Source organism: Apus apus, chromosome 3 (genome assembly GCF_020740795.1).
Source record: "Apus apus isolate bApuApu2 chromosome 3, bApuApu2.pri.cur, whole genome shotgun sequence".
NCBI lineage: Eukaryota > Metazoa > Chordata > Aves > Apodiformes > Apodidae > Apus > Apus apus.
The window spans coordinates 39,409,135-39,429,585 of NC_067284.1; the positions used below are offsets into that span (position 1 = coordinate 39,409,135).

The 20,451-nt window shown below is 35.7% G+C and overlaps 1 protein-coding gene across 17 annotated transcripts in view; it reads left to right on the forward strand.

The window, feature by feature from the left end:
- Positions 1-19,952, forward strand: part of TRDN (triadin) — a 239,479-nt gene extending 219,527 nt beyond the window's left edge. For 16 of the 17 annotated variants that reach the window (XM_051616090.1, XM_051616086.1, XM_051616087.1 and 13 more), the window contains one exon: positions 8,147-18,816. In XM_051616090.1, coding sequence (XP_051472050.1) covers positions 8,147-8,289 — 143 coding nt within the window. In that variant the 3' untranslated portion in view covers positions 8,290-18,816. Of the gene's footprint in view, positions 1-8,146; positions 18,817-18,918 lie in introns of those variants that run through there. The other variant, XM_051616102.1, reaches the window with a different exon arrangement.
- Positions 19,953-20,451: the final 499 nt, after the last annotated feature.

Genomic DNA, 20,451 nt, shown 5'->3' on the forward strand with positions numbered 1-20,451 from the left:
TATATCTATATTTACTATAAATGTTGGGATAAATTTGGCTAAATAAACGACATATGAGGATCTCAGACTATAGAATAAAATAATGAAATAATGAAAAAAATTATTACTGTTTTTTATTGTGATGGTTTTAGATCCAGCAATGAGAATCTGATTTGTTTAACTTTGCAAATCATATCCAATTATTAACATTATTTGTGCCTGCTGGACAATTATTTCATTACCTTCCCCTTAACTGGGTCAAAACATTTCACTGAAATTAAACTAGGTGGCTCCAAGCATTTATAAATATATACTAAATTTGTGTCAAATCAAGTGAAAAAACAAACAGCATATATATATATATCTCTCAGTATAAATCTCTAAATTATTTTGGCATAAGTAAAATATCAATAACTAGTATCTTAATGCTTCTCCTTGCTAAGTAGGTTTTGCCCTTTAGTTTGACCGCTGTGTCTTCTTAAATCACACTGCAAGAAAAGAGAAGTACATATTATATATTTCCATGTCATATCTCATGGAAACAAAGTTCTATAAAAAATGTGATTCCTCAATAGTTTTCTGAGACAGAGATTATTTATCTTTTTTTCAGATAAATGACAATTTCTTCAAATGCCTCTTGAGGTTTAGGATTCTCATTACTCCAATGTCATATTCCTTCTCTTCTAATGGAGACATTGCTTAGAGGACAGAGTAACTGTCTTACTTTTTTTTATCACAATAGATTTTGGTTTAAAACATTTATCAGCTGAAAAACAGGCATCCGGATGTAACAGTGAGTTCTTGATTCCAGGTTATCAGCAGTATAGTCAATTCTAGTGGACAAATCGTAATTATGTGATGCAATTCTCACCTAGTGAGACCAGAACTGACAGCAGATGCTGAGAAATGTTTTAAAGAAGACAGCTTATTGAGCTACTACAGTTTCCTTCTGTTTTTCCTTGTTCCAAGAACTGTGCAAATTCAGGGTGAGGTAGACATTCTAATTAATTCTTATTGTAAGTAGGACACAGACACAGATTCCATGCTCCTAATAATGAATACTTAATGAATACTTAAAGAAGTCCCATGGTCAATGAGAGAGGAACTTCTCCAAGGGGTTATTCATCCCTTTCCTGAGTTGTTATTGTCATTAAGAAGTGCTGCTGCTGCCTGTAGAAAAGTTTTCGCTGAAGAAGATAAATATGTACACAGAATATTACACATATCCCCTCAAAAAAACTTTATTTACTAAATATTTCATTTAAAATTATAACTGAAATGAAGGAAGCACTTATAGCATTCCAATACCAGCTTCACTTTCATTAGTTCCTTAATGGACTTATCATTCTCTGTTCCTCTCTTCTCTCTTTCCATCCTCTCTCCATTCCATGCCTTCACAGCTGAATGAGTATCTGGCATTAACTTGCAGTTATTTGGTATCCATTCTTGTTAAAATAATCAGATCCCTGATTATTTTTAACATCTTCTTTGTTTTTAAGTATATTTTGTGTGCATCAGTGTGTTTGCATGTAAAGTTTTAACCAGTCTTTAGTTACTGGCAATCATTCCTGGATTCACTTGTTTGCTCCTATGTTTCACTAGTGCAACACAGAATGCCAGTACCAAACTCCTTTGAAAGCTCAATGCTAGCAAAATAGTAAAGACTGTGTACTCTGATCCCTGCTATGCTTTGGTGGAAGTTTCCGTATTACTACACGTGTTGCACTGATACATCTAGCATGGTTTTGCTGTCTAACAAAAAGAATTTTTAAAATGAGTTTTGGGGGAATGTCACACTTTGGGGATATTCATACATTCATGTGAGAGTGATGTGGTTTGTGTACAGTGACCGTAACCTGGAATCTAACACTTTTCTCTAAACATAAATCTTATTATCCATTAAGCCTTCTTACTAAACAATGCAAGAGTCAATTAGCAACAGTACAGATTTGTTTTTTCTCCCTTCACTATTTCTTAGGTGTCATCTGGCACATTCAAACTAAAAGACAGAAATAATAAGTTTCACCTTATAATGCAGAAAAAGGTTCTCTGTTAGAATAAAGACCTCATTTGTTTAGCTTAGTTGTTATATTTCAATAAGATTATTGACTTTGATAAGTAACAAACCATAGCAGATTTTAACCAGTTCTGATCTTAAGGTTTTTATGTACGTTTTTACCGTGGAGATTTTTTCCCCTCTAATGATGTTAAATATGACCAGGAACTTTCTAGTACAACTGATTTGATACTTTTATAACATGTTTAATATCACAAAAGTGTTATTAAAGACATGCACTAATGACTTTGCACTGATATTGTTTTTATCCTACTAATTGAAACACCAATAAAGACTGATCTCTTTTGTGCATTTAGTAATTTTCCTGCAAGAGTTGGGACCACAGACACAACAAGGAAATGGAACAATCTTCTGGGTATTTTCTGCTCAATGTTGAGCACTGCTTTTGAGAGAGGATATATTTATTCTTTTAAGGTATAGCTATTTTACCTTCTCCAGACTTGGCAAGCCGACAATGTTAGAAAAAAAATGTCGTTAAGGAGAATATATGATCTGCGTTCTCGTGGCTGTAATAATGATGTTGCTGGTATTTGATTCTGCTACTCGAACACCTTTAGTACTTTTTAATTAATCAATTATCTGACAGATCCTTTGCTAAAATGGATATGAAAACTTGGGTGGTGTTTGCAAAGATAAGCAATTAATTGCATTATGTCACAGACACAGAAAGCAGCATTGAGAGCTGCTTTCCAACCATTCATCTTTTTCTTTCCTCATTCAAAACACAAAATGGGAAGAAAAAGATGTATCCTCATGGGGCAATTTCTTCTTTTCCCTGCCTACATATTGTCTCTACAATGCTAGAAAAATGTCACTTTTAGGAGATATTTTTAGATATATATACGTGATTTAAAGTGATAGTGATATTTCTTGCTTTAATTCTTGCTTATTTGTAATGGACACTTAAAAGTTTTCTCATCCTCTCTTCCCCCTCTTCCTTCCCATTAAGCATTAAACTTCTTATGAATGACAGCAGAGTGGCTGTACAGCACACTCAGTAATAAGAGAGAAGTTTAAAAGAATTTATCAAAAAAAGATAATTTTCATTTTTTAGGCAAACTGTGTTGTTTTGAATAGCCAGTACCTAAACAAGGACCATTATGTGAAAATAAGAAAAGAGTATTTGGTCTCCTGCATAGGCCCTCAATTTTCAGCTTTGCTATTCAGAGCAATGGGATCTAGTTAGTCAGTTACATAGTGCCACTAAGCACAAAGAATACTTATATACTTGGTTTTAGAAAGTGTGAAGGCACAAATTTGAGATATTTAGCAAGGATTCCACACCACTTCCCTTCCCCACCTGCCGCTGTGCTTTCTCTGTTGTCTGTTCAGACAAGAGTTTCTCTGTTGTCATGCTGTAATTTTTCTGAAATGTTAAAGGTAAGAACCCAAATTGTTGGAAAGGGAAAAAAGCAGAGCAAGGCGAAAATCACCTGCTTCTTATCCTTACCTTTCGTAAGTGAAAAAAACTTCAGTTCCACCATTGTTGGAACAAGTTTTCTTTGTTCTTGTGTAGTTCAGTGTTGATTGCTGAACCAAAACACAGTATGTGTGCTCCTGAGAAGCAATAATAAATAAATGAGTCCAATTGTTAATACTTTCCTCTTACTTATAATTGTTCTAGAATTAGTTTTTTCTAATGCTATGATTGACTAAATTTTTATGCTCTGTTGAATTGTTTAATTCTGTTAGGAGAGCCTCTAACTGAATAAATTAGATTCAAACTAAAAAACAGTAGCAATGAAAAATGTTTCCTCACGTATTTTCTGTAATTTTTTTCCATAATAACCAGTCCATTATTGCTGAAAGCTATTGATTTTTAATGAATATTTTATTTGGTGAGGTGCCTTAAAAACACCTATCTGAGCCTTGTAGAAATGGGACATTAACTATTGTAACACATAAACAGGAACAACTTTATAACATTTAGGATTGATTGAATTTAATACCACTCTACATTTTCCATGACTTTTCCTTGTAAGGTTAATTTCTAAAAATACTATCATTAAAAAATATGCTTATTTGTTTGTATGGATCACCATAATTCTTTACATAAATCTCCTATTAATTGCTTAAGTAGTAACTTGAATGGTAGTTTGGCACTTTGAATGGTAGAAAGCTACACCTAAGTAGTTTTCTCTTAAATTATACTAAATTGTATTAACTCAAGAGAAACTTTCATGAAAATTATCACAAAGTCCCTGGACATCACTGGAGTTTAAATGTGTTCACTTCTCTAAGGACAGAGTTTCCTCATATTAATCAGTTTTCTTAAATAACTGCTTCAGCTAAATCAGCACAGAAACAATCCCAAAATATACTGCTTAGAATATCAGGATCTAGAAAGGTAGAAATATGCAGGATGAAACAGTACAAGTCAGTGTTTACCTGGTACTGGGCTTTTATACTGTCAGTTCCACTGTCAGATGCTTAATAGTCTGTGTCCTGGTGACTGGGCTTCTCATGAAAATCTTTCCTTACCCAGATTTGTCACAGAAGGGGACCCTTGGTTGAGGACCCCTTTATTCCCTTTGTATGGAAGGTATTTCTGGTGATCTATTCAGATTTAAAACTTCTCTCTTTCCCGGCAATTCTTTAATCCTTCTCTAATCAGAAAAATATTTGGGATTTTACTGTTGCTTCATCAGTGTCTGCTTTCTCTTGCTTTCAAAATTTAAATGTCTGAGTGTGAAACTTGCTGCCCAGACAGTAAAGACTGTTAACCAATATAAGACACTAGAAAGAAAAAAACTGTGACTATCTGTTAAGCAACATTCAAATCTGAGTGTGAAGTTTTCTCATACATTGATTCTAATATTCTCTACAGATTCACATAAATTGATGACTTATGCCATATACAGGTGTATTTAACTCTTCATTGTCTTTGCCAAGAATGAGACACAGAGTAATCAGTTTATCTGGAATGGTAAAGAACTTGTGGATGACACCACAATATTATCTGTAGGGGCTAGGATAGATGTGCACAATTTGAAAGGAAGATGTGATTCTGGGATATATTTAGACCTCTGTGAGCCTGCCTCAGCCAAGTCAGTCCTGCTGGTATGTTTACCTTACTTGAATATGTGGAAATGGAACTACTCCAGCAATCTTATGGCTTTGGTTATATTTGCTCTCTACTCTCACATCCCTTACTGGGGTTTATGCCAGCTGGTTGCCTTTTACCTGTTACCATTTCTGTTTTAATAAGCTTAACAATTAACAACTAATAGTATGTAATTTTCATTCTAGCTCTTTAAAAGTTAAAATAGATTCTCAAAGTAAAATTAATTGTCTTTGAAAAATAATGACAGTTGGGGAAGGTGCCTGAGAGCTGGCAGAAAACAAATGTTGTTCCTGCCTTCAAAAAGGGCAAGAAGGAACTGGGGAACTACAGCCTGGTCAACCATCACCTTGATCCCTGGGAAGGCTATGGAGGAGCTAATCCTGGAAATCATTGCCAGGCACATGAACAACAAGAATTGTTCGGAAATAGTCAGCACAAATTCACAAAGGAAAAGTCATGCTTGACCAACCTGACACCATGTGATGAAATGACTGGCTTGATACACAAGAGAAGGGAAGTGGATATTGTTTACCTGGACATCAATAGGACTTTTGGCACTGTCTCCCTATACGATTCTCATAGAGAAGCTGATGAAGTATGGGCTAGATGAGCAGACAGTGAGGAGGACTGAAAGCTAGTTAAAATGCCAGGCCTTGAGGGTGGAGAATCTATGGCAAGAATTCTAGTTGGCGGCCAGTAACTAGTGGGTAACTCAGGGGTGGGTATTACTTCCATTTATCAACTTCTCTAATGACCTGGGTGATGTGGTAGTGTCCCCCCAGCAATTCTGCAGATGTCAAAATACTGGGGGGAATGGCTAATACACAGAGGACCACGTTGCCATCCAGAGGAACCTCAAGAACCTGGTTTCCTCCTTTCTGTTGAAGAATTGAAGGCACTGGGAGAGTACTCCTGTAATATTCCTCACATTTCTTGTGTCAGCTAAGCTGACAAAAGACATCTAGTGTTAAAGCACATTTTAGTCCTACTGTTCATCTTTTTTGGTAACATTGCCCTGAAGAACACTCTTCAATTTAAAAGACACATTCTTTATTCGCATTGAATGTGGGAATTACAAAGGCAGAATGAGTTGCATCGATAGTCTTATTTGCATCCCAAAACTCAAATTGTTCTCCTGACTATAGCCTTTGTATAACATTGTTGCAGACTCCGGTACAGACACAGTTCCAAAGATGTTGGTATTTTTTGAATGAAGTACTGATGTGCATGTTTTACAGCTGAGTTTTGCTAGATAAAGCAACCTAAGCAGGGTAACATGCAAGGGAAATAGTGAAAAAGCACATACCAAAAACTGTCATTCCGAAACAATTTTCTCTTGCATAGACTTACTACATGGACAGCCAACTTCGTTTTGCCTAACAAGTTAGACTGTGCTAAAGACAGAGCATTCAGTTTGCAAAAAGACTGGATCTCATCAATCATAAAGAAGTAAGACAATATATGAGATACTCACCAGAAAATATTGGAAAGAAAAAAACAACAGACATCTGCAATACGCCTTCTTCAAAGCTTCGGTTGTTTGATTAAGTAAAATATAAAAGATCCATTCCACCAACGCATGCTGATGAAATTTTCTTTTATAAATGAGTAGTTTTGTACTGAAAAAATTAATAAGAAACAATTACAAAAAGTGTATGGAAAAAATCCCTTTTTTAACACTTTTACTGTCTTCCAAAACCTGAAAACACCCTTTCTGCCCCTACATATGGAAGCATAACACCTTGCTAACTAGACCTTGTACTCTGACAACAGTAAATACTAGATCTCACATAGTAAACAATGTAATAAAATTAATCTGCTTAATTTACTCATGTATAAACATTGCCCTGATTTTAGTATAAATGCATGAAGTATGGTGCTTTAGTTTGTCTGACTCCCCAAAACATCTGAAGAAAATGAAGATTTGTCATTTCAAAATGAAACATTTCAGATTAATTCTAATGACATTCCAGTTAAAAAAATAAAACTTTTTTTCAGAAGTATTTGTAGATTTTCCAAATAATTTCAAAGAAGTTTAATATAAAAGCTTTAAAACATAATTAAAAGAAGTTTGACTACACAGGCTAGTGCTCAAAATCAAAAGGGAGAAAACCTTCCTGATTGTGAAAGACTAGGAAGAGTTACTGTAATTTATTATTCCTTTATTCAAAATCAAAGCTATTCATTTGAAGCCTAATAAAATATGTCATTATCAATGATAGATGTGAGTCCTTTCAGAATTCCTCAATGTATCTGAAAGTGTCTGTGAAATACAAAATCAGAAAAAAATTATCAGAAGGAAGGTGCACCTCTCCTGTGAAGACAGGCTGAGAGAGTTGGGGCTGTTCAGCCTGGAGAAGAGAAGGCTCCAGGGAGACCTTATAGGGGCCTTCCAGTACCTGAAGGGGCTACAAGAAAGCTGGGGAGGGGCTTTTTACAAGGGCCTGTAGTAAAAGGACAAGAGGTGATGGATTAAAACTGAAAGAGGGGAGATTTAGGTTAAGGAAGAAATTCTTGACTGTGAGGGGGTGAGACATTGGAACAGGTTGCCCAGGGAAGTTTTGGAGGCCCTATCCCTGGAGACATTCAAGGTTAGTCTTGATGGGGCTCTGAGCAACTTGATCTAGTTAAAGAGGTCCCTGCCCACTGCAGGGGGGTTGGACTAGATGACCTTTAAAAGATCCCTTCAAACCCAACACATTTTAAGATTCTGTGTGTGAATTTTAGGGGCTTCTGTTCAGCCTTCCCAAACCACAAATATTCGGGGAGAAATAAGATTATAACACTGAGAGGAATAATGGATTTAAATGTGAAATTGTCAATAATGTCTCATCTTGTACTACAAAGATGTACTTGAGCCTTTTAGTTGAAATCTTGTTGGTATTTGGAACCTGGCTTGTGATCACACTAGAGATTGGGCTGTTATAATTCACTTTATGTGAGTGAATTTATACCAGTGTTTACTGAAAGAACATGGAATTGACTCATGGGCTCAATTATTAATCATCTCTTCCTTGTTTTCCTAGCTCCTGTCCGCTACTTTCAATGTGTCTTCCTAAATGGACCTAATGGATTTGGACTGCAATTTCCCACTAATCCCCCTTCAGACAAGGAAGAAACAAGTCACACAAAGACTTCCAAGAGAAAGACAAGAAAACCAGGGCAGTAGAGAGACAGAGTTCTGTTGTTGCTCACATTTTGCACTTTATCTTTTCTGTTGACATCCACAGTAGTTACAGTGGTACTTGTCATTGCAAGAATGTGATCCACTTGGACACATGAACCTGGAAAGTTTCCATGGGACAGAGGCAAATCAAGCAGTAGTGAACTGTGTTGGACAAAGGTAGAAACGTAAAAGTGCCCCATTTCTCATAGAAAGGCTGCAAAGCTAACAAAACATTGACCTGATTGTGTGTGTGAGTGCATGTGTGTATTTTTCTGCCTCTTTTGCTCTTCTTGTTTTTCTTTACCTGCCTGCTTAGCATTGAAGTGGGTCTGTTTTCCATTTAATCTTATCTAGAGAGTGAAAGGTTGAATGTAGCTCTTATATCAGCAAGATTGCAAGACTACCTACAGTCCTAAATCATTTCTTCTTGATGTTAAATCAAGTTGCTGACAGGAAAAAATCTCAGTAAGTCATGAAAATGTGCTCTGTGACTGGTGCTATTTTTATGTCTCATTGACCTGTGTAGCCTGAAGCTCACACATACAGAGCAGCTCAATATACTATTAGTGAATTGACTCTGCAAGTCATGTTAATGATTAATATTTCTATTTAACTTGAAGCAGTAAAAGTATGGCCTGATTGCCCTGCCTGTTGGTGAAATACCAACTCTTCTCTCTGTAAAACCCAGAGAAAGTGAAACAACACAGCAAAGGTGAGGAAATCCAATGTTTTACCAACATGGAGGTCCCAAGAAACAAATTAAATAATTTTAGTACTCCTACTTTTCTTCTCTAGATAAATCAGATTGACTTGCAACAAAGACCATGTAAATGAAGAATGTATTAGGCAACAATTTGCTATTAGCATGTCAGCTGAAAAGCTATAATGCGAGATACCACTCATTAAACTAAAGCAACATAAATTTCCAATAGGTAAACATGCCAATTGGATGCAATGTCAAATCACTGAACAAAACAAAGACAAAAACCAAAACCAAAACAAAACACCAAAAAAACCACAAAAAATCACACAAAACAAAACAAACAAACAACAACAATAAACCACAAAAAACAACAACAACACAAAAAAAACAACCAAGCAAAAACCAAACAAGCAGGCAAAAAAACCAAACCAACAAACAAAGAACAAACAAACAAAAAAACCCCAACAACAGCAATCAGGAGCATATGAAATAATCCGGGGAGCTGTTTTTACTAGATGAAATTAAATTACCTCCTCAGAACACCTTGCAGTTGGCAATTTATAGATGAGAACTGGAAGTAGATAAACCAATCCTCAACCTTTTTTCATCCATTTCTGTAGAAATAATGGGTTTGTTGCCTTAAGAAGAAGATAGGATGGTATTTGATCCATGTGAAGGCACATGACTGAAAACCAACATCTCAGTTGCCTGAATGTCTGGCAATGTCAGTAATTATGCATTTTTGCAAGCTGCTGTATGTTTGTTTAGTCTGTGAAAAGTACAGCAGTGATCTTAGTTATATAGTTACAGGATGAAGCCACATGACGCTCTGTACAACCTAGCTACTCCTAGAGTTTGATCACACCAGTAGCTGTATACTGTTTTTTTATTTTTAACATAGTTCAAGAAAACATCGGTCCCTTCCCCCACCCCTCTCCCTGGTGATCCATTCTTACCTCAATCAAATAATTGACTCACAGGAGTTTTGGACAACTGAGTCTTTGGCAGAATAGTGCAATTCAGAAAGCTTAGCTGTTACACTGCTGGGTCAGGTTGGTAAGCTCTGATTGCTGCTCATGGCTTTATGATAACTGGGTTCTTGGTCTTAATGTGCTCTCATATTGCACAGGTCCTGTGCTGCAACAACAGTCATTGCAACAAGCAGTCTATATGGTGGTTCCTGGGAAGACATAGGAACAGGTCCTGCCCTAGAAGCAACTCTTCCCACATAGGAGCACACTGCAGATAAAAGCATTCATAGTGACTGTGAAATCTGCTCTGGAGATAGAGCTGGCAACAGAACACTTCACTATAAAAATTGCAATCTACTTTGCACATTGGGCCTCTTTATATTTCCAGTGACTTTTTTTCCCTTCACAATCTTGGATATTTTATACATTACTATGGATGTTATTGCCCTAGGATTTTACCATGAAAACAGTTTTAAAATGAGATTATAACTTTCTGAAAATCAGTTAATTTAATTCAGTATTTTATCGAGTTCAAATGATCAGGATAGAATTTTAATATAATATAGGTCATTATTTTTTTTTTCAGCTTCTTTTGGCAAAATAATCTTTTTTCATTATAGTTAGCCTGAGTCCTTTCTTGCAATTTGAGTTGGGAGATGACAAGAATATGTTCCAGATTTCATTTCCACAATGTTTCAATTAGATATACGAAATCTTTGGAAATACAAACAATACTATCACTGAATAAATTATATAAAATCAGTAATATATTGTTGTTTCCTAATCTCAGTCACTGTCTCAAAGAACAGGAGAAACAGGTCCACTCTCAAAGTGGCAAGCATTTTTCATTTTAAATTCAGCTGGAAACTAAAAATATTACTTGAATTGTATGGTTTTACTCAAATTAGTCTGAAATATTGCAAAGTCATGTGCTGATTATTATTCATTTTGGGAAAAAAAAAATGTTGTTCCAGTTGCTGTGATATGTTTTAAGATGGATCCATCCAAAAGAGAACAAGGGTTTATATATATATATATATAAAATTTCTATCCCTGCAAAGTTATACAAATCTTCTGAATATAAAAACACATTTCTTGCAATTAGACTGGAAACATGTATCAATAGGCATTGCAGTTATTCCACATGAGTGTTTTTGCACTGAAGAGGAACCACCATGTACCAGCCATAATTGCCTGAGTCTGGAGTGAAAGAGTGAAATTGAGGTTGGGAGAACAGGGAAGAAAGGTGTTGTTTTCATATTTGTTTTTTCTGTTTCCCAATATCAAAATCAGCAATTACAATTTTATATTAATTTTCCCTGAGTCTGCTTTGTCTACAACAGTAATTAGTCAACCTGCCAGTTTTTATTTTGTCCCCCTGAGGTTACAAGTGAGTGGCTGGATGGGGAGTTTGGCTGTGAGCCAAGGCAAACCCAACACAACTGGTTGTTACACAGATCCTATACACTTTTTACTAAATGGCAAAAAAAAATATGTTTCTCTCACATGAAGGGTCTCCACTTAGAACACAAGACAGAACATATATAACTTGTCCATTGCCACAAAATTTATCTCATGGATCACCAACTCCAGAACTACACTGCTAGGGTTTTTATAAACAGCCATTTGCTACTTACTATAGTCTAGTGCAGATGCCAAATTCCCTGCAGAAATACCCTACAATACTTTACTTTAATCCAACATAATACTAGAAGTGAAGTAAACACAGTTGCAGAGTGCTGTCTTTATCTGCCAGGACAAAAGCACCCAGGAGAGCAGCTGAAAGGTTCTTCCCTTTCCTATCTTACTTAATGCTTTGCTTCCACTTCAGAATCCTCCTCTATAATCCACACAGTATAGTGAGAAATGAGTGAAAGATTTACTCCCATGGGAAGAATACTGGTTGTTTAAGCTGCTTCAGACTTAAGACATTTAACTTCCAGTTGCCCATGGTTACATGCCATCAGAAGTACTTCTTTCCAAGGATTCAAGATCTTGGAATCCAAGAACAAAAGTAAAAGGATAGCATGAATAGTAGCGGGAGAAAGACAAAGTGAACGTGTGAGGGGCTGGTAACTGACAAAACAAGAGTAAATATCAAATGCTTATGAGGGCTTCTAGGCAGGAACTATGCATTAAAGAAGATCAGCTAAAGATTCAGCTTTGAGAAAGTGATATTTCTGCCACCCTTTAGTTCTCCAGAAGGAAGAAACACAAAGACAAGTGGAAATACGAACCATGTATTATTTATACACCTGAAAAGGTCACTAGGTATCTAGCTTTAATACCATCCATTTATCCTGAGTGAAGTTCTGTGGGCAAAGCTTCCTTACACAGAGTGTATCTCTCAATGCAGAATTCTTAGCCTTTCAATTAAACAATGAAATAACATGATATTTTGTGGTTTTTTTCCTCTTGTATTAATTTCTGTGTATAATTGTTGCTTGTGATTAATTCTCTGCATAACAATCTGTTCTGCAGTACTCGCATCTCAAGAACTGTGTTAGTTGTTGCTGTAACTTCTTAAGAGTTTTCTTCTGTTTTCGGTCTTGTCTATTATTATGATAGAAATGAGTAGCATTTTTAGAACACAATTTTATTTTTCCTCATCCAAAATCCCAGCCACTTAATTTACTCCATGATGCTTCCTTTTGGAAAATTATTGAAAAAAAAAAAAAAGCACTTTCCCAATATCAGTTTTGTCATGTACAGAGGAAAAGGAAAATCAGTTTTCCCAATGCTCACTATATCTGTTTACAATTTTAGGCCTGTTTCTTCACATGAGTTGCTTATTCTCAAAGGGAAAAAAATATATCCTTACTCAAGTGACTGTTCCTTTTTGCTTTGTTCTTCTGTTAAGTGATTTCATTTTCTATAGATGAAAGGATACTCTGCCCATAGGGAAGCTTCTTTCCAGATTTGTTTCTACCTGAAAACTTCTCTTAACTTTCTCACAGAATATCTAATGGTAATAAGCATGCCCACAACCTAAACCTTTGGAATGTGTCTCAGTCATCTAGGGGAAAGTGTATTAGGTAATACTGTCTGGTGTCTGAACAAGCGTATCACTGAACATGGTTAGTAGCAGAGGTAATAAGCAGCTTCTTCTTGATAAGTTTAATATATTTGCTTTTATAATTCTAAAGTTTTCTCATTTTTTCTGCTAAATTTTGCTCAGAAATACATGTATTTTCCCATGCTAAGCTCCAGCTAGTAGCAAAAGCAAACATTCTTTGAAACCAAATCATCAAACTGAAAAACTGTAATGATGGTAAAGGCTAATCAGAAACACTTAGTCAGATGCTTCTTTTATTCTGCAAAGGGACATTACAAAATTAAGATCTCCTTGGTTTGGGATCTATCAAACAAATGGGAAAATAAAGGTGCGGACATAAACAATCCAACATACTTTCCAGCTGAATGAAAAAGATATAAATGCACATTTATTGTGCAACCCACCTTCTGTGCTTTATTTTTCTTTCAGAAGAGCAAAGCAAAGAAAGAGTCTTGAGTACCAGGCTTTAAAATTAGAGGTTAGCTTTAGAATTTTAAAAAAGAGAAGGCAACATGAAGACAGTTTGATGAGAACCTTCGGTGTGCTTCTCTAAACATTGTATCTTCCTGTCAAAGTGATGCGGTCACCCTTTTGCAAAACAACCGAGTCTCTTTGTTCTGTCCTTGATCTTGATGTGAGTGGTTGTAAGTCTGGCTTGTGAAAAACTGAATAAATCACTATTACTTGGCAAATTTTTTAGAGCCTGGAAGCCATGAAAGTGTTCTGCTGACATATATATATTTATAGATGTGAATATATACATATAGGTCTACTATACTTGTATACCCACCATGGAGATTTCAATTGGAATGACAATATGTTCTCTGATAAATCAGATTAGTAAAATAAAACAAGGAAATTGGAGCAGTGATTCAAGTAACATTAACTGTTCTTTTAAAATTCACGACAAATGTAAAAAAAATAATAATACAGAAGTGGAAGATAAAAACTAATTAATATATCTGCTTTTCTTAGAACATTTTAAGACCCTAACAGTTCAAATCAGGCAGATCTTCCTTTTTAGTTAATTTTCAATAGTGTTTTCCAATTAATGTCTTGCCAACTTATTTATTATCTTTGAGCACAAGTGATAGAAGCTAATAGAATTCTACAGACTTTAAGGACATTTGAATCCATCCCTGAATCCACTTTTTTAACTGATTGATCATTTAGCTAATGATTTTGGAAGCTTCCCAAAAAAAAGCAGGAGAGAAAATAAAGTACCAAAGCATTTTTTCACATATTCATTTTCAAAACAAAAACAGAAAAAGCACTTGGAGAATTAATAACAATGACAGCAAGGTTATTAAATGCTAAATGTCATGAAAATTAAACACCTGGGTGCTTCAGCTTCCAGGAAATAAAAACATGCATGCCTCTAGTTTTCCTAAAACCTAATGATTTAGGGAAAAAATAGTCTAACATTTCAGTTTATAGCTATGCTGTTGATGTTCTATAGTCTTAGTGGGTTAGAATCAGTGAGAATGAAATATCTTTGTAATCAAAGACAGAAATATTGTAAAATTAATGCAGGTATGGGATACCAATTCACATTTTTCATAGGGATATTTTACAGATTAATCTGCTTGTGAGCAGTTTTATCATGGACAGTAGTAATTGGCACACTGCAATGAAAGGTTTTCTGCAATTTAGTTGACACCATAAATTATCTGAAAAAAAAAATGCAACAATAGAGCAGTTGAGGTTTGAGTATGGCCCCATATGACAACTTTAACCCTTCATGTTGAGACCATTACCATGAAGGGCTTCTATTGCATGCAACTATTGTCAGTTGTTTTTTTCCAAAAATGCTTTTGTTTAGATATATGTGTATTTTTAGAGTGTTAAAATAAATATCTAATATTTGTTCTCTAGCACTAATATGCTGTAAAAATAAAACAACTGTCTAAGATGCAAAGACTTCGTTTTAGTAAGAAACTCAGTGTTTTAGACTTGTAATGGAACTAACAGTATAAGCAAATTTTGTATTTCATTTTTAATTTGGCCATTTCTTTCATTTTTTTCTCATATGAATGCCTTAACCAAAACTTCTAAGTGAAAGAAAATTATTTAAATTCAATTGGAAAGATATTTGGTACTTAGTAAAAAATCACTGAGTAATACGAGGGAAGACCTTTAGTATTTTCATATACTACATATACAAAACTATTTCTTTAAAATAGCGGTTGACAACTAAATCACATGACATAGATGCTGTCTTCTGACATGTTAGCAATGAATGCTTTTCACACTATGAATGACTTCTTACCTGTTGATGGCACAAATACCAGTTACTTGAAATGTACATTTAGTGGAACTACATTATATTAGCAATCTGAGGACATAAATTTCACATGCAAAGACTGATGAGAAGAAACGTCTGTGTGTGTTTGGATGCAGCAAGGCTCCACAGGCTGCACCTGTGTTCCTATGGATATGCATATGCAGAGCTAACCCCATTCCCTCAGCATATCCATAAATTCATGGAATTTAAAGCTCAAACAGGCCCTTTTATTTCATCCTGTGGCCTTTATTTATATAAAGTCCAATAACTCAAGCTGGAATAAAGCAGAACTGTTTAAAAACCATTTTGGACAAGCTAATAAAAAGTTTGTAGATTGAGCACTCTCTTTTCCCCATGCTGTTGGTATTTATAAGAGGTCTCAGTATCCAGTGCTACCCTATCTTATCTTTTCAAAACACAATTACAGTCATTTTAATAATGGTTTACATTAGTGTTCTCCCATTGACACTGATGAAGCTATAACAATTTATTGCTCAAAATTGGATTTTGCCTACTGTGAAGACCCAGATGAGGCAGAGATCTGAACAAATAATTTCACTGTGGATCATTGATGAAGCTAAACCCATTATTGTTGTATTTGACAAAATCAGATTTCTACTACCACAAGGCACAGATTCAAATATACCCCATCACTGGTGTTCTCCAGTAGAGGAAAAAGTGGAACAACCTGTAATGTTTTTCATTTTAGAGCACTGAGATGTTTACCTAGGACAACAGCTTAGATTATATTAAATGTGAACATTTGTACATCTAATGTTTGTACATTAACTGGAAAAAGATTCTAAAGTTTAGAACCAGACTTTCTCTTATTGGAAATCCTTACGAAGTATCTATATTAGTGGCTGCTTTAAGAATGTAATTTTAGGCTTGTGAGAAACAGGTCTGGGAACAAACTATTGAGTGGAAAATCACACACATGATTGTGCATACACACGATGGGCAACTGAGATAGTGGGATTTTTGCTTACTGAGGAAGACCTTCCTTTATTCCTTCCCTCTCCAGCTGAGAGGAGAGACCAGACCTGCAAGGAACTGGCCACCCCAGGAAGAAATGAGAAGCAGGACAGTGAAAGCAGATGAGAACAAAGTCAAAGCTTGAGACACATTGAGTCCCTGTGTTACTTGGAGGTTACGGAACTCAAGAAACTCTAAGGGCTACAGAGTTAAATTTTTGTATCCTTGACAATTTTCTGTTCTTTGCTGGTACAATACTATTTTGCAACTATTTCTGAGGAGCTAGCTTTGAATGTACAGTGTTCATGTTCAGTTTTATGAACAGGAAATTCAATTCATTTCCCTTGCAAACCACTACCAGGCTGTGTCTACTTTTGGTTGATTATTTTTTGATAATAGCTTTGATGAATATCAGTACCTGCTCAAATCAATTGGCCTAGCCAACATAAATCTGCAGTTAAGCAGCTGAAGTTGCTGACTGTCTAAGAAATCATCATTCTCTCTTCCTTCTTTCTCTGTGTCTGGGCAAGCAACCACACACACCAAGCTGTCTGTACCATCTTCTGCTGGTGGACAAACACCACTCCAAACTACTAGGACTGTCAGTTATGCTGGGGAAATAAAAATTGTTTCTCTCTGGTGTGATCCCAGTGTGTCTAGTAACCACGAGACAAAGAGGGCTTGCTTCTGTTAATGTGTTAGAAGCTTTGACATTTGCTGGGGACCAAACTGCTCTCATCTTCCAGGAAAGTAATTACCTCACCCACCAGACAAGGCCCTAAAAATATTTATATAGATGGTGCTCATCGTGTGCGTGAAGACCGAAAGTTATTTGTTTCATGAATTTGTCAGAGCCAGGGTAATTATCCCCAGCTCTTGCCAACCAAGACACCAGGGCAGAATGCTCCTGAACTCCTCTGGGCTGGATGCTCTGTTAGTTGTCATTATTAATAACCATCATTTGCCATATATTTGCATAGGGCTTGGAATACAACATGAACCATAACATCTTAATAAGATATATTAGTATTTATATACTATGATAATGACAAGTCAGCAAAAAAGTCCTCTAGTCTTTACCTGCCGTAAGACCAATGTATATGACTGTGTTAAAACTTGTCTGAATCTGAAAACTGACAAAAGAAAAACAGTCACTACCAAGCTAGTCTAATTTAAAAAAATTAAAATGTGTGGAATTACACAAAAAGTATAATGAGTTCTACCCCCTTGTCCAATTTCAATGGCAATAATTTATATTATACCCTGGCAGGTACAAACAAAGCAGGCCCCAGATCTCATCACTATGCTTTACAGAAAGCCAACAACTCATACCAAAGTTAATTAATTTTGCTCTTTTCTGCTCCTTTAATATGTCCAAAGGCATCTCCAGATGTTTAAAATTTTTCCCGTTGGAACAAATGTTAGATAATGCTTCTGTTCTCTTTGTTAAACAAAAAAAAAATAATCACTAATATCCCATGAGACAATTAAGTAGCTTCTATCTAAAACCTTTTCCCTTCCCATAGCTCCTGCCCTAGCCTTCCACAAGATTCTATGACACAACATTTGTTCCATTACCTGCTTGTTCCAGTCACTCATGATGGAACTGAAAATAGCTGGGTTTTTATCCATTACGTTTTCTTGCAAGCCACAACCATGGCATAATGCTTCTGCTTTTGTGCTTTACAAAAGTATAATCTCAAATACAATACTAGCAACTCCCTACGTGCAAAAAATATTAATATATAATAGAACATTTTATCTGCAGAGTAGGCATCATCTCATTTGGTCTATGTGGTGCAGTACTTCAACAAATGGGATTCTGATAACTGACTAAAATTCCGATGTGCAAGGATAAAAAGAAGAAAATGTGAATACTCCTCTCACTGCAGAAATAGAGATAGGATTAGATTCTCTGTCCATGCTCCAACTATTAGGGGAAAAAAAAATCCTCAAGGGTTTTGATTAAACATTAGATACCATTTTCTGGTGGTAAACACAGTCAGTGGAAAACTGGTAGACTTCACAGAATTTTCAGAACTTTAAAAAAAATATTAGATAAGCATGTGTCAGGAGTGACACCACTATAACTGATCCTGCCTAGGGACAAAGATGATCACCTTACAATGTCCGTTCTAGCCCTATGTGCTGTGACTGAGTTGGTCTATATCCTTAACATTTTTCTTGGTGTAGCATTAAATTCTGAAATGTCAAGAAAGCATATGCTCTTCCAAAGTTAACCAACTTCCAAACAGCATTTCAGGTTCTTTCGTCAAAACAGTTTCATTCTGACATTCAATACAATGGCATTTTTTCAAATATCTTTGAAAACAGTGGGCTACATTCTACTTACTTCTGGTCATTCAGACCTCATTTCAGTAGTAAAACCTTTGTGAATCCCAGTAACACGACTGGTCTTGTGGGAACATTGAGTAGCACCAACATCTAGAAATTAAATCCTGTAGCCGGACCAGCTTCTGCATGTGATGCTGTCCTAATTTGTAGACCCAGAGACGAATGAGAAAAAAATAAAAATAAAAATCCAGCTGTATTACAGATTTTTATTACTTTAGACTTTATGAGAATAAGTTTATGAAACAAACTGTGAACAACCTCTGGGACTATATTTCTGATTTCCCAATAGATCACAGTGAAGATGAGCTGCTATACAAAAGAACACCTAAAGCTCAGTGAATACAGAACTATATCACTCAAAGGATACTTTATCTCTGGTTTGTCATGCATCCAATCTGAGGTTGATGCTGTGTCAACATTTAGTCAATGAAGAGAGAACGGCAATTCTTGATGACAATTTACACATTCTGCAATAAATATCTAAGAGGTAGGATGAATCATCCATGAAGATAACATGGCTTTCTTCGTTTGCTGTATTTTCAACTAGCTAAGATGTCTCTAGCTTTCATAGGTCTAAAGCTCTATCAGATTCATCTATGATACTAAGATGTGACATGCCTAGCTCTAAAGTTAAAAATGGACTCTCTTTCAGTAGATAATCTTAATGTATGGAAAAAGTGCAGTGTAACATTTTCTGTTTTATGTCAGTTTGTAGTTGCCAAAAGTAAAAGTTTTCATATTAGATTTGGTACATTATTGTTTCTCTCTTCTTACTCCCTATCCTCTTTTAATTCATGTCATCTACATGTCATGGGACTAAGTTTCCAATTGACTTTCTAATTGGATTTTTTATATCACCAAATGAAGAGATGACATTTCACAGAAGCCAACCCTACTTACATAACTTGAATTTGTAGACTTTGTTTGTGGTAAATTAGGTGGGGGAGCTACAATACAACTGATGTTGAAAACGTGTACCTTCTCACCAGAGTTACTGTAGACTCAAATAAGGAAAAGCCATCCCTAAGTACCAGTGCTGGCTGCTATGTCCCTGATCCTGTAAAAAATAGGATACTTTCCATTTCCCTCCTATTTTCTCTTCTGGAATGAAAGGAAGCAAAATAGGAAATAGTCTAAAAGAAAAAGCAGCCAGCAGCCAGGTGGGATTTGAACAACTTGAGCATAAATCAGCTCACACTCTGAACAATATTTATACAGTATCCTTTGACTGCCCCTACCCCATGGAACTATGTAGAAGATAAGGATTATTTGAATTGCTCAGGACATTGTAAAAATCTAATAATATTTTTCTCTTTAACTCATGCTGCTTGTGCAGGGTGTTTTTTCTTTTGTTTTTCTTTTTTTTTTTTTTCCTTTGACTTATTACAGCTGTAATTATTACACTCTATAGAGGTGTAAAACACTAATTTCTTAATCAGTGATTCCTTCCTCTACAGAGACACTGATGAAACCATGACAGGCAATAATATTCCTGTGCAGGAATAAAACTTAGGCAATGGCTTTCCTCTCAGTTTGAAAGACTCAGTTTGCATTACTGAAGTTAACTGGAACATTTCCACTCTTCAAACCACTGGAAGGTTGGATCCTTAAAGTACAGCTGCCAGTCAAGTGCAATACAAAACACAATGTGCCTCCCATCATATGCATACAGAATATTTGTGCCTGAACTTCTTTTTCGCAACTGGTGAGCTCCTCAAGGACAGTACTGGGGAGAGGAAGCCCATGCTGGGCTATACTTCCTCATCAATTGTCCAGAGTGCAAGATTTTCTGCTGTTTCACCTGTGTACCAAAAATAACAAA